The 15,612-nt window shown below is 35.5% G+C and overlaps 1 protein-coding gene across 1 annotated transcript in view; it reads left to right on the forward strand.

The window, feature by feature from the left end:
* LOC103203129 (sodium channel protein type 3 subunit alpha) overlaps positions 1–10,328 on the forward strand; it is a 115,351-nt gene extending 105,023 nt beyond the window's left edge. The window contains exons 21-26 of the mRNA XM_007948320.2: positions 904–1,176; positions 2,420–2,473; positions 3,656–3,793; positions 6,042–6,146; positions 7,517–7,787; positions 9,133–10,328. Coding sequence (XP_007946511.1) covers positions 904–1,176; positions 2,420–2,473; positions 3,656–3,793; positions 6,042–6,146; positions 7,517–7,787; positions 9,133–10,328 — 2,037 coding nt within the window. The remainder of the gene's footprint in view (positions 1–903; positions 1,177–2,419; positions 2,474–3,655; positions 3,794–6,041; positions 6,147–7,516; positions 7,788–9,132) is intronic.
* Positions 10,329–15,612: the final 5,284 nt, after the last annotated feature.

The following is a 15,612-nucleotide window of genomic DNA, read 5'->3' on the forward strand; positions in this document are numbered from 1 at the left end:
ATTTAGAATTTGAATTTCAAGTTTTCATGTGTCAATTTAAAATTTCTTGGTATCAACTTCTAAAATGTTCACAGCATTTTAAAGTAATAGTTTCATTGCTTTACCTAAAATATAATTAGTCCAATATAATTAGTCAATTAGATAAGGAAACATAGTTTCCACTTCCTGGAGATTTCAAAACGTATCTTAATCTTTTCTGAACTTCATGAAAGAAAATGTGAGTGAATTTCCTTCTCATGAAATAGGTCAGCCTAGGTTGGTAAAGTAACGTGTGCTCCAAAATGAACATAGAAGCAATACTTTAGTAATAATGGAGACATAGTCAATACTTTTATGGCCAAAGAAAAATTAAACTTCATTTCCTACATTAATATACTTTTTATTGGCATTACCAAATGGGAAAAAATTTTACAAAATTCCTACTCCTAGACCTCAAAGTCCTAAACTGTTAACTTAATCTGAGGATACAGATTTAAGGCATTTCTAATACTTTGTTTATTTGTAAAGGATTTGTTTACTCCGTTTTTCAAATTATCAATCATTCACTAACATTAAAATATATTGCTGACTGATGATGATTTCTTCTGTTGGTATTTAATATATTTTTCTTTCTTTTTTCCCCAGCAAACAGTATTTTATGACTCCATCTTACTCTATCAGGTTTTTCTTTGTTTTCATACTTTGCCATATTTTGCTTTCCATAAATCTTTTAGTTGTTTAGCTGTGTCACTGTGTGTTTTCCCTTATCAGATGTGTACTAGAAAACATCAGATGAAACAACTTTTTCACCTAGATTTTTATTTAACTTTGTTCAAACTCATTTGAGTACTAAGTGAATACATGTAAGGAATGGTTTCAGTCTTAACAATGTGTAAAGTGCCTTTATTCCATTTCCTCTTGTAGGTGGTTGTGAATGCTCTTGTTGGAGCAATTCCATCAATCATGAACGTGTTATTGGTTTGTCTCATCTTCTGGCTGATCTTCAGCATCATGGGTGTGAATTTGTTTGCTGGCAAGTTTTACCACTGTGTTAACATGACAACGGGTGACATGTTTGAAGTTAGTGAAGTCAATAATTTGAGCGACTGTCAGGCTCTTGGCAAGCAAGCTCGTTGGAAAAATGTGAAAGTGAACTTTGATAATGTTGGCGCCGGCTATCTTGCATTGCTTCAAGTGGTAAGTGGCCACTGTATACATTTTGAAAACATTTTCAAAATATTTCAAGCAAGATATTTTCTCAGACCTTCTTTATTTGAAATGATTAATATCTGACAATGGAAAAGTAGTTTATAATAAAAGAAACATTTGCTGTAGAGTTGATACTGAGTCCTAGTGACCCCAGGTGTGTCAGAGTAGAACTGTATTCCAAAAGCTTTTCAATGGCTATGGTTTTTTTTTGAAGTATAGTGTCCAGTCTTTCTTCCAAAGTACCCCTGAGTGGAAATGGCTCTCCAACTTTCAGTTAGCAACCAAGTACATTAACTACTTGCACAACCCAGTTTTTGATAATATTTGTATTATTAGTTTGAGTTGACTGTAAGTAAGTGTTTTGTATAGTAATTTTAGAATGCATTTTCCTTAGTGTTCAGCTTTTGGCATGTTTTTAATGTAATTTTATATTTCTGCTTCCTGTTTTAACTTTTTTGTTTGATTCATGTTATATTATTGGATACTATTGAACCATATAGGAGCTCTGGTGGTGTAATGCCTAAGGCATTTGACTGCTAACCAGAAGGCTGGCAGTTCAAACCCACCAGCCACTCCTCGGAAGGAAGGTTGGGCAATCTACTTCCGTAGTGATACCGCCTCAGAAACCCAAGGAGGGGTCGCTATGAGTCGGATCCGGCTCCACAGCAGTGAGTTTGGTTTTTGGTTTATTGAACACCATAACTTTTAGTTTTCTGAAGCAATCATTGCCAAAGGAGTAATTTTACATATGAAAATAATAATGTAAATTTGTATTGATGACTTAAAAATATGAATCATTAGCCAGCTAATTTGTAGCATCAATGTCTAAGAAGTATGATTCTACTATGTGTAGTAATTCCTGTCTTACAGGCTATATTTTAAAGTGTGTGATGTTTAATAATTTTGACCTTAATAAGTTGTACTTAAACAGAACCATATGTCTGAGTCACTTTCTTTTAGAATGAGATTTGAGACTGAGATGAGAGTCTCAGGAGTCAAGCCTTTAGTCTACCATCAGGTATTAAATTTTAGTGTAGAAAGGATGGACTGCTCTCCAAGAGAAACAAAGGAAAGGAAGTTCCTGACGCTACATAAAGATCTCATTCTATAACAGAATAACCAAATATTGTACAAAAAAATATTCACGATAACACTATCAGATATTCACCTAGTGAAATACTATAGTCTCAGATGGGAGTTTATGCTAAATTCAAATATATGTTATTTGTAGGCCACGTTTAAAGGCTGGATGGATATTATGTATGCAGCTGTTGACTCACGAGATGTAAGTATCATTCAAATACTATTGATAGCTACTAGAATTTTCATGGTGAACATTTGTGATAATTTAACTGATAGACTCAATTTTATATTAGATGAAATTAGATATTTACCATTGCATACAGAAATGATCCTTTTCAGCCAACACACTTCAATTTTACTTTATATATGATATTTTACTTAATATATGTCTGTTGCTATTACCAAAACCATTGTTAGGTGTCGTCAAATAAGTTCTGACTCATAACAACCCTATATACGATCAAACAAAACACTGCCTAGCCTGCACCATCCCCACAGTCATTGCTATGCTTGAACTCATTGTTGTGGTCACTGTGTCAATTCATCTTATTTAAAGGCTTCCTTTTTTCACTAACCTTCTACCTTACCATGCATGATGTCCTTCTCCAGGGACTGAGCCCTCCTGATAACACATGTCTAATACACAATAAGTATTTAATATGGTAGGATATTTTACCAGATATCCATATACTAGAAGGCATAAGATTGACACCATAGCTGAGACTCTTCAGAGTGGGAAATGTGCTCATTGAGAAAGATGTCTCTCCCTGTCCTTAAAGAGTATATAACAAGCCAAAGTCTGTGAATTAGCTTCCATGAATATCATGATATGGAAAAGTATTCAAATCTTGGGAAAACTTTATTTTGAAAATAGAAATAAAAGTAATTCCACATAGTATATGTCCTTGGAAGGAAGATGGGGCAATCTACTTCCGTAGTGATACTGCCTCGGAAACCAAAGGAGAGGTCGCTATGAGTCGGGTCTGACTCGATGGCACATAACAACAACAACATATCTGTTTATGCTGAATTTTCCTGTCAGAAGTTCATGTTCTGTTACCATGAACCAATGTTTACAAACCCAAATTTAAAGCAGTATTAAAAAAAAAGACCAATAGGCTCAAATGTTTGCCCTGTTTATATCCTTGTTATATACTCTAAAGAATATGCTACAGGTAATGGGAAAACATATTCAAGAGTAATCATAAAACACAAACCTTCATTATACCAGAAAAGGCTAGCTTGAAAAAAAGAAATGTTTTTGCAGATTTTCCAAGGCAAGGCAAAAGTAGTTCTTATATTAAGCAGCAATACTAACCAAATTGTAAAGCTAGCCTAAGTATTCACTGTGATTTTAACTTTTTTTAATATTTTCAATATTTAGGTTAAACTGCAGCCTGTATATGAAGAAAACCTGTACATGTATTTATATTTTGTCATCTTTATCATCTTTGGGTCATTCTTCACTCTGAACCTATTCATTGGTGTCATCATTGATAACTTCAACCAACAGAAAAAGAAGATAAGTATTCTTCAGCTGTTCTCTTTCTCTATTCTGAGGTTTTGTTTGTTATGCAACCAAATATACCAGATACATATAATCAGGGAAGACTTATTTTTTACTTCATATTTACATTATTTTTTTGGCTTACTGCATGGTCAATTTAGCTACAGTGGATTCCATCCACTACTCTGCCTTCTCGCCAAGTTCACCTTCTGCAGAGATGCAGACACATAATGTGACCACTGCTTCAAAACATCCAATGCTTAGATAGATAGAGATAAGTATTGATTTGGGTGAAGAGAAGGGCAGTGTACCAAATGTGAGTGACCAATACGGCAGCATTGAGGATGAGAAAGACACAGAGAGGTACATGAACCCTTTTGCACATACAGTACTACATTGTCAGTGAAGACAAACATGGGTATATGGGTGGATAGATGGGTGGACAGGCTAAACTATTAGGTATGTTTATGAAATGGGGAGTGTATCCAAGAATATACATAGGGTTGGCAGACAATGGTCCTATAAGTTTATGTGAATGATCAGAATTCCCAGGTGTATAGTAGAGCTGACAAGGGGCAAGGTTGTGGTCACTGCTTGGTCACAGCCAGCTACTCAGAGGGACCGAGTAGTTGAACCTGTGGGCTTGGGACCATAGTCACAGGGGACATCAAGCTCAATTGGCATAACATACTATACAAAACATTGTTCCACTTCCTACTTTGGCAAGTAGCGACTGGGATCTTAAAAGCTAGCAAGCTGCCATCTAGATGCAACAATGGGTATCTCCTCATCCAGAGCAAAGAAAAATGAAGAAAACCAAAATTCATGGGAAACAATTAGTCCTAGTGACTGGTCCACCATCCGATCTGCAGCCTATACAACTATGAGACCAGAAGAACTAGATGGTGCCTAGCTACCACTGTCATCCACTTGGAAGGGCATCTATGTAGGAGATCCTTGATAGAGAGAGAGAACAATGTGGAAAAAAACTCAAAATCATTTGGAGAAAAAGAAAAAAGGTGGGGACCAGGTTTACTGGTCTGATGGAGCCTGGTGGAACCACTGAGACTACGGCCCCTAGTTGCCCTTCAGGTCTGAATTGAACCCACACCTGTGGTTTTCAGCCAAACAAAATACAGGCATATGAGTTAAACATTTACCTCAAGTAGATACACTCCTTGGAGAGAACAATCATGGGAGAAAGAAGGGCTGCTTATGCACAGGGAGAAAGCTCAGGGGGCAGGAGTGTATGGAGGGATGGACACTGGGAAGAGGTAACTATGGGGCAGAAGTGGGAGGGGAGCTGTTGCATTGTGGTAAACTGTGGTCAATGACATGAGACAAAGTATATGTGAACTGCTGTATGGAAAGTGAATTTGCTCTGTAAATCTTCACCTAAATCAAAAATTAAAAAAAAAAAAAAATCCAATGCTTTGTAACTCGGCTTACAGAAATTTTCAAGAATTAACTTCACTCAATTTTCCAGCTTCATCTTCTCCTACACCTCATTCTCTACATGCGTTTCCCTACTCCCAGTTACCATACACCCACCTACCACCACCACCATCACCTGCTATGTACACTAATATCTACCTACATTAAATTTTCTCCCTTTTCCTGAAAAAAACCAGGCTCTTACTTAATACTTTCCATGTGATATTTTGTCTTCCTGAAATGCTTTGCCTACGAAGCTCTTAATTGTACTTTAAGGCCTAACTTAAATGTGCCTTCTTCCATAAAGATATATCTGACTCTTTGAGTTTATTATTCCCTCAGCAGTACAGATATTTTTGGTATATCCCTGTGTACTCACCAACTTTGGCTTTAGTTTCCTACCTAGTTGGGGCCAAGACACTATGTCTTGTATTTCTATGTAATTCTTGATACCTAGCACATTGTCTAGCATAAAGGAACTGCTCAAAAACTGTTGAATAAAGAAATGAAACTATCACCAATGAAGTGAATGAAGAAAACATTATTTGATTCATGAAAATATATTTGAGACCCTTGACCCACCTTCTAACCATAGGAAAATCAAACTAAAATCTTGTGCTATTGACAATTCATTATGGATCTTGCATAATGTTATTAAAGGATTCAGACTTTCATATAAATGAGAAAAGCAAAATAAATCTATACGAAGCAAGGAAATACCAATTTAAAAACTGAGGAAAGATAAAAGGAAAAAACTAAGAAATATTTTTATAAAAGTGCTACTGCAACACCTGTTGAGATTGTAAACAGTTTTATACTATGTCTTTACTTTGGAGGTCAGGACATCTTTATGACAGAGGAACAGAAAAAATACTACAATGCAATGAAGAAACTTGGATCCAAAAAACCTCAGAAACCCATACCTCGGCCAGCAGTAAGAATTATCCTCTTTAACATTCCAAAGACGTATTTCCATATGCTGAATGCTATAGAGCAAAACATATTGGGTGGTATCAACAACATAGATTCCTAATTGTAAATGTCACATTGGGTAACATAATTCACAACTGCTATACTTAATAAGGATTAGTAAATTCTTAAAAAGGAGGTAATATGAAATATCTTTTCTACAATATGAAAACAAACATGCTTGGTGCTTAAAAGACAGATTTAAAAGGATTGATCTATATTAAAAGTCTACTCTCATTTTTCTTTATGATTTGGCAACTGAAAACCTACAACCTTGAGTTCTCAAAAACCACTTCCAAAAGGGGCTTCACTCTTTCACTGCAACTTAATACTGCTGACAACACATGAGACTCCTGCTCCTCTGATCTAGTAATATGACACTCAGTTGTCCTTTTACGTAGAATGGAAGTTTCCAACCTCACATAACACCCCCATGGTCTCCCTCTATGCTGTTTGTTTTGCTCATTCTATGTGACTAAAAAAAATCCCTAAATGTTTTAGAAAGGAAAAGTATGCATTCAAGGAGCTTATTAGTTCACCAAATACACTAACAAAAGAGAAAGACTTATTAGAGTGTATGCTCTGTAGAACTTCATAATAATGGAAAGCCATATTAGTGACATGTATTATGTTCACTAAGCTGTACTCTTAACTCCTAAGAAATAAGGAAACTGAGCTCCAAAGAAGGTAAGTACCTTACCCAAAGCCACAAAGTCTATAATTGCCATAAGTGGATTTGACATCTCAGGACTCCTATGACTGATTTCACATTACCATATTTTCAATAATGGCCACCACTAGCCTTTGGGAGCTAGAGGACGGTACACAGAAGATACTGAAGAACACTTTCTTATTACAGTTAATAGAAAAAAAGGGGGTCAGTTCAAGTTTGATTTTTGATAAGCCCATGAAATTTTACTTTATACTAAATTATCAAAAATGACTTTGTCTAATAACTGTCATATGGATATAGAAATAATTAAGAGCATGTGATTCCTGTGGTCAGTGTTAATAAAACAGTAAAATTGAAAAAGACCACATTTATTTTTGTTGAAGCACAAGTGAAGGAGAGATGAAGAGAAAGAGAATGATAAATTAACAAAGACACAAACGCAGAGTTAGAAATGATAGAATGAAATAGAAAAACAGCTAACTTTTTTTTTTTCATTTTTTAAAACATGAACACATATAGAGCACACAAAAATATCTGTGGTAATGAGAGGAGGGTATGTATCTCATGGCCAGATGTGGGCAGGCTTTAATAATATTATTGGACCATTATTTGTGGAATACAAATTTTATTAACCTTTTTATCCTCCCTTTCTCTCTTCCTAGAATAAATTCCAAGGGATGGTCTTTGATTTTGTAACCAGACAAGTCTTTGATATCAGCATTATGATCCTCATCTGCCTCAACATGGTCACCATGATGGTGGAAACAGATGACCAGAGCAAATACATGACACTTGTTTTGTCCCGGATTAACCTTGTGTTCATTGTCTTGTTCACTGGAGAATTTGTGCTGAAGCTCATCTCCCTCAGATACTACTACTTCACCATAGGCTGGAACATCTTTGATTTTGTAGTGGTGATTCTCTCCATTGTAGGTAAGAATGTTTTACTTACAGTTGTAAAGGTGCAGGCATAAGAGAACAGCTTCCTCAAGTCCTCACAGCTGTGTGACATGGAAATTAAGTTTGAAGGTTATAATGTGTATAAAGGTTAGTATTAACATATCTGAATGCAAACTCTGAAATATGAGTTTACTGACAAAATTTACTAAGCAGAAGCTATGCCAGAAATACTGTGTATGCGGAGTGGATGAGCAGGAATCAGACATGATAAGATACTCTCCTAGCCCTAAACAAAGTCACAGGCTAAGAGAAAAGACAGATACTTACATAAATAAATAAATAAATAATCAATATAATATAATTAGTACCACAAAAAGAGGAGACAAGCAAGTTTCCAGAGGTGAGAATGATTACATCTAAGCTAGGTTTTGAAAGCTGGACAGTGAATAAGGCAGACTGGAGAAGAGTTGAGGCAACTGAACTGTGGTGATTGCAAAGAATACTAAACATACCATGCACCACCACAAGACTGAACAAAGCTATCCTGGAAGAAGTACAGCCAGCATGCTCCTTAGAAGCTAGAATGGCCAGACTTTGTCTCATCTACTTTGCTCATGTTATCTGAAGGGACCAGTCACTAGAAAAGGATATCATGCTTAATCAAGTAGAGGGTCAGTGAAAAAGCAGAAGTCTCTCAGTGAGATGGATTTACACAGTAGCTTCAACAATGGGCTCAAGCCTAGCAAAGATTGTGAGGATGGAGCTAGACTGGGCAGTGTTTTGTTCTGTTGTACACAGGGTCACTATGAGTCTGAGCCAACTCAACAGCACCTAACAGCAACAACAACAGATTTTGAAAAAAAGAGTTGAGATTTAATAGGCGAAAGTATGAGGTAGTGAACTATAGTACCCAAAATTTAGAAACTGCAGCTTTAATTTCATGTCAAACATTGCACATTCTCACATTCTCCTCTAACTGAAGAAATATCATTGAAAAATAGAAAATAATATATTCGGAGACTTTAGAAATCATCTTTGTAATGGATACATTTTTAGAGTGGGGACAACTATTTGGGAAAACTATTCATAGTTATTGGGTGTACATAATCTTAAACTGTCATGACATTATCTGAGACTAATTAATTCATTGGATTTTCTAAGACCTCATATTGGTATATAGAATCATTGAATAAAACTCTATATTTTAATTGCTAATATTAGGGAATAGATCCAAAATTAAATAAAAGTTTTTATCTATAGTGTTCTACTAATAAAATGTATATGTTCAGTAACAAATATATTTTGTTGGCCTTGAAAAGATAAAGCATTCATATGAGCTTAAAATATTCAGTTTAGTTATTTCCTCTGTTGTCTACAGGCATGTTTCTGGCTGAGCTGATAGAAAAGTATTTTGTGTCCCCTACCCTGTTCCGAGTGATCCGACTCGCCAGGATTGGCCGAATCCTGCGTCTGATCAAAGGAGCGAAGGGGATCCGCACCTTGCTGTTCGCTTTGATGATGTCCCTCCCAGCATTGTTCAACATCGGCCTCCTGCTCTTCCTGGTCATGTTCATCTACGCCATCTTTGGAATGTCCAACTTTGCCTATGTTAAAAAGGAAGCAGGAATTAATGACATGTTCAACTTTGAGACCTTTGGCAACAGCATGATCTGCCTGTTCCAAATTACCACCTCTGCTGGCTGGGATGGACTGTTGGCACCTATTCTCAACAGTGCACCACCTGACTGTGACCCTGACACAATTCATCCTGGAAGCTCAGTTAAGGGAGACTGTGGTAACCCATCTGTTGGGATTTTCTTCTTTGTCAGCTACATCATCATATCATTCCTGGTTGTGGTGAACATGTACATTGCTGTCATCCTGGAGAACTTCAGTGTTGCTACTGAAGAAAGCGCAGAGCCCCTGAGTGAAGATGACTTTGAGATGTTCTACGAGGTTTGGGAGAAGTTTGATCCCGATGCGACCCAGTTTATCGAGTTCTCCAAGCTCTCTGATTTTGCAGCTGCCCTGGATCCTCCTCTCCTCATAGCAAAACCAAACAAAGTCCAGCTCATTGCCATGGATCTGCCCATGGTCAGTGGTGACCGGATCCACTGCCTCGACATTTTATTTGCCTTCACAAAGCGTGTTTTGGGTGAGAGTGGAGAGATGGATGCCCTTCGAATACAGATGGAAGATCGATTCATGGCATCTAATCCCTCCAAAGTCTCTTATGAGCCCATTACAACCACTTTGAAACGCAAACAAGAGGAGGTGTCTGCTGCTATCATTCAGCGTAATTTCAGATGTTATCTTTTAAAGCAAAGGTTAAAAACGGTCTCAAGTAAATATAACAAAGAGGCAATCAAAGGGAGGATTGATTTACCTATAAAAGATGACATGATTATTGACAAATTAAATGGGAATTCCACACCAGAAAAAACAGATGGAAGTTCTTCTACCACCTCTCCTCCTTCCTATGATAGTGTAACAAAGCCAGACAAAGAGAAGTTTGAGAAAGACAAACCAGAAAAGGAAAGCAAAGGGAAAGAGGTCCGAGAAAATCAAAAGTAAAAAGAAACAAAGAATTATCTTTGTGATCAATTGTTTACAGCCTGTGAAGGTAAAGTGTATGTGTCAACTGGACTCCCAGAGGAGATCTATGCCAAACTGACTGTTTTAACAAATACTAATGGTCAGTGCCTATAACAAGACAGTGGCCTCTTTGTCACTGCAACTCTGTGAGACAGGGTATCACCAATGACAAGAGGTTGCTGTTTTCATTACCAGCTGACACTGCTGAGGAGAAACTTAATGGCTACCTAGACTGTAGGGATAGTTGTGCAAAGTGGTAATTGTAACTCCACCAAACACTGTTAGTACAGTACTTGCACCCACTCTATTTTTAACTTCCATATCTGCCATATTTTTACAAAATTTGTTCTAGGGGATTTCCTTCATCCTAACTCATAGGTTGTCCATGACACTATGTTATTATTTTTGTAAATGAGGTTTAAGTTGGGAAAAGTGCATAAGAACCATGTATTCCTCCTTCACAAGTCTCTCAAATAATCAGACTAAAGTGTTTTGACTGAGGAGTGAAATTTTTACTTATAGCCAGAAAGAAAATTCTAATATCAACAGTTTCCAGTCCTTCCATACTCTAGACAGTTCTAATTTTGAAAGTGTTTTAGTCTGTTATGTTTGTTTATATATGAACAGTTATGTGCCTGTAAAGTCTCCTCTAATTTTTAAAGGATTATTTTTATGCAAAGTATTCTGTTTCAGCAAGTGCAAATTTTATTCTAAGTTCCAGAGCTCTATATATAATTTTGGTTAAATGCTTTCCAAAAAGTAATTTAATAAATCTGTTCTAGAAAAGTATTTAAAGTATTGCTTTAGAATAGTTGTTCTACTTCTGCTACAGTATTGCTTTGCCATTTTCTGCTCTCAGCAAAGTTGACATTTTAAGTCAATTAAACACTCTCTGTTATGTAAATACATAGTTATATTTTATCCTGTGGTGCATGTTTGGGCATATATATATATATATATACACACACACACATACATATATATACATATATATATATACACATATACATATATATATGTATGTATATATATGTATGTATGTATGTGTGTGTATACACACACACACACACATCCTGACAACCAACTTTTATTAAATCAAATATGTACCACAGTGTATGTGTCTTTTGCAAGCTTCCAACAGAGCTGTATCCTGTACCATTCATTAAACATAAATAGTTTGAAGGCTATAACCAATGCATGTTAATATTGCCTATGGTACTCAATTTTACTCAGTTCATTCATCACAAGTCTTTGTTATAAGAAGTCACATGGTGGTGGTAGAATGAATTCAAATGGTCATCCAGCTCTCTATTTTGTCAAGCAGAATAGTTAGAAATTATTTAAAAACACCATTACTTTTGCATTTTTAATTCAACTTGACTGTCATATGGTGTCTCTCTAGATTTCAAGAAAACACATTACGTACTGCCTATTGTCAAAACCTGTAATTCATATTTTGCTAAAAGTATGTTTAAAACATGTTCAAATATAAATAATGTAAAAATATAATCAATTTTATCTGTTCAGCATTTTGTACATAAGAAAATTATTTTCAGGTTGATGACATGGCAATTTATTTTACTTTTTGCTTTTGCTTTTCCTTTTTTTAAAATCATAATTCCAAACTTTTGAATCCATAAGAATTTTCAATAGAAAATTTCCTATAATAAAAGTTAGACAATGGGTTTTGTGGATTTCTTTGTTTGAATATATTTTATATCAATCCAATAGGAGATAACTTTTCAAAAATTAAACCTAGATTATTTTCTACCAACTATGGTGGCCTCAAATATAACTCTTTATTCATGAAAGTTTTGGTTTTTCTGTTTTTTTTTTTAACTTTTGTAGTATTTGCTTATGCAGACTAGTCTTATTTTTTTAATTCCTGCTGCACTAAAGCTGTTACAGATAAAAAGTGGGCTCTGTTCTTATTAGCCATGAACAAAGTGGCAAAGTTGTTCAATTACCTAACATGATATAAATTTTTGTTTTTGCACAAACCAGAAGTTTATATTAATTCCTTTTACAAAACTATTTACTTGTAGTGTATTGATGAACTGCATGCAGGGAATTGCTATTACTAAAAGGAATGGTGTCGAGCCAAAAGAATAAATATTTCATTTTTTATTGCATTTATTTCTTGGCCTGTTTTTTTTATTATTATTATTGTTGGCAGTTTAAATATATATATATATATATATATATATATATATATATATATATATATATATATATATATATATATATATATATATATATATATATTTACATATATATATATATACCATTACATTTGAATGTATAAAAGTTCACACTAATTTTATAACAACCTAATGCATAATCCACCAAAGCATAATAAAGAATAAGGCTAATTAAAAATATTTTTTTGAACATATGTGTGTGGAAAAGATCAAGCTTATGTGTTCTACCTTGCAGGTTCAATGTAATCCTAGTAATAATAGTAGCCACCCACAATGGCTATCAATTCCAATTAATCACCTTGGCTTTCAGAGTTCTAATCTCTTCTCAATATAATTGGTGTCATCTCTCAATTTCTTGGTAGCTAGCAAATGTTGCAGAATTTGTTGCTTAAACACATTTTAAGGACTCTTATTTAAAGTGCCTAAGGCATTTGACAGCTTACCAGAAGGATGATGGTTCAAACCCACCAGTCGCACTGCAGAAGGAAGATGGGGCAATCTACTTCCATAAATATTTACTGCCTCAGAAACCCAATGGGGTCACTATGAGTCAGAATCGACTTGACAGCAAGCAGTGTGGTTTGGTTCGGTTTGAAATCTTTACGGAAGTAGACTGCTACTTATTTCTCCCAGAGCAACTGGTTAAAAACTCCAGGTTAGAAAACAAGGCCTTAACCAGAGTACTATGAAATTAAAGATTTTTAAATTCACCAATTATACTAAATGGCTGTTCTTAATAACAATGATACATATTTTAAAAAATGGGTATTCAGGTTTTCAAATACCATACTAAAACCAAACGAAACTCACTGCTGTCGAGTCGAATCCAACTCATAGTGACCCCTCCTTGGGTTTCTGAGGCAGTATCTCACAGAATTGCCCAGTGTTCCTTCTGAGGAGTGGCTGGTGGTTTGAACCACCAGCCTTCCGGTTAACGATCAAATGCCTTAAGCACTATGCCACCAGAGCTTCTTTCAAATATCATAGCCAATAAATAGATAATGCTATATAAATATATGTGGCTTGCTAATTTTCAAATAGGGAGCTCTGGTAGCATAGTGCCTAAGGCACTTGACTGCTAACCAGAAGGCTGGCGGTTCAAACCCACCAGCCACTCCTTGGAAAGAAGGTTGAGAAATCTACTTCCGTAGCGATACTGCCTCGGAAACCCAAGGAGGGGTCGCTATGAGTCGGGTCTGACTCGACGGCACATAACAACAACAACAATTTTCAAATAACTAGAACATAATAAAATAGGCATTCTTGTGCATTTCAAACCACTAATTATATGAAGATAGTTTTTGCTGACCATCTTGGTATAATGGAAAAACTGCTGAACCAAGGGTCCTGATACATAACTTTTAATGCTACTTCTGACATCACATTAGCTGTATGGTATCAGGTAAGTCAAATTCTGGCTCCTCAGATTCATCCTCTATTAAATGGAATGTTGGGTTGGAGATGTAGTTTCTAGGACACCTATAATTCTAAAATTTTATGTTCAAAATAAAATTGCTCCAAGTGAGTAACTCCTTAAAATAGGTAATATTTAATGAGAAAAAGGTGAATTATCTATATACCCTTTAAAACAATATTCAGATAACTTTAAATAGAATCACAACATTTGTTCTTCACCTTCGATTCCAACTGATGGCATCCCCAGAGTATCAAAGTAAAACTGCAGACTTGGAAGTAGACTGCAAGTCTACTTTACCCAAGGTACCTTTGGGTAAACTCAAACCACCAACCTTTCAATTAGCAGCAAGCACATTAACTGCCCCATCCAAAGATCCCAGTCTTGACTTTAATTTTTTTTAAAAAAATAAGCATTTTTGTTCTCAATGATAGCACAGAATTAATGAATGCTATTAAAAAACTGAAAGATGGCTATACTTCTTCTTTATGATATTATACATTTTTAAAAGATAATGTCTGATACAGAACAAAAACAAACCAAACTCACTGTCATCAATTCGACTCACAGCGATCCCTCCTTGGGAAGTAGATTGCCCAGTTTTCCTTCCAAGGAGTGGCTGGTGAGTTTGAACCACCAGCCTTCTATTTAACAGTCAAATGCCTTAGGCACTATGCCACCACATAACATTAGAGATTAAAACCAAGAAATCATTAGTCATTTGTAAAATTTTCTCAAACCACTAGAGTATTTCTCCTTTGTAATAATATTTACACAATACTTTAAGAAATTGGACTTAAATCTGGTATTCTCTAGAGTATAGTTTTTATCACATGCAAAACTGTGCATTATTCCCTTATCTTGTGATAACATATATAACATTATTTCCTTTTCACAGAAAAAAAAAGTTGATGACTTATTACATTGAAACGTGCTGATAATGATTTCTATGGACCTGTTTACTCTGTAATATATGGGGATGTCATGAGTCAGAATCAACTTGATGGCAAATAACAACATGGGTCCTTTTGACTGCAATATTTTTTTAATCTTCTTTTCTTTCCAGAATCCATCTACCTGTCGTCATTTTACCAGTTGACTTCTGAAATACATATCTGGAACCTTTTAAACTGATGGCACTCTATTGCCCAAAAGATCAATTTTTCTTATATGGCACACAAACTGTGTGATCTGCCCCTCATATATCCCACGACTATTATCTGTCATTAATGACCACTTCACAACTTTTGCCTCACCCTCACAGAATCACAGACTCTCAGACTCTCTAATCACACAATCATTTAACACCTCTCCTGTCTTTGCATATGCTACTCTCTTGGTCAGGAATATCCTCCTCTTTTTTTCCTGGTAAATCAGTGCTCATCTGTCAGTAACTAGATCAATGTCATTATCTTTTTAAGGAAGCCTCTTCAGATTCCCCATATTGAGTAAATCATTCTTTCTCAGTGTTCCTAAGATGCACCTATTATAGTATTTATCATTAAAAAAAAAAAAAAAACCCTGCTGTCAAGTCAATTCTGACTCATGGTGACCCTTATAGGACAGAGTAATACTGCCCCATAGGGTTTCCAAGGCTATAAATCTTAATGGAAACAGACACTGTCTACTGCAGAGTGGCTGATGAGTT

This window comes from Orycteropus afer, unplaced genomic scaffold (assembly GCF_000298275.1).
Source record: "Orycteropus afer afer isolate SDZICR_OR568_19922 unplaced genomic scaffold, OryAfe1.0 scaffold00001, whole genome shotgun sequence".
In the NCBI taxonomy this organism is placed as follows: Eukaryota; Metazoa; Chordata; class Mammalia; order Tubulidentata; family Orycteropodidae; genus Orycteropus; species Orycteropus afer.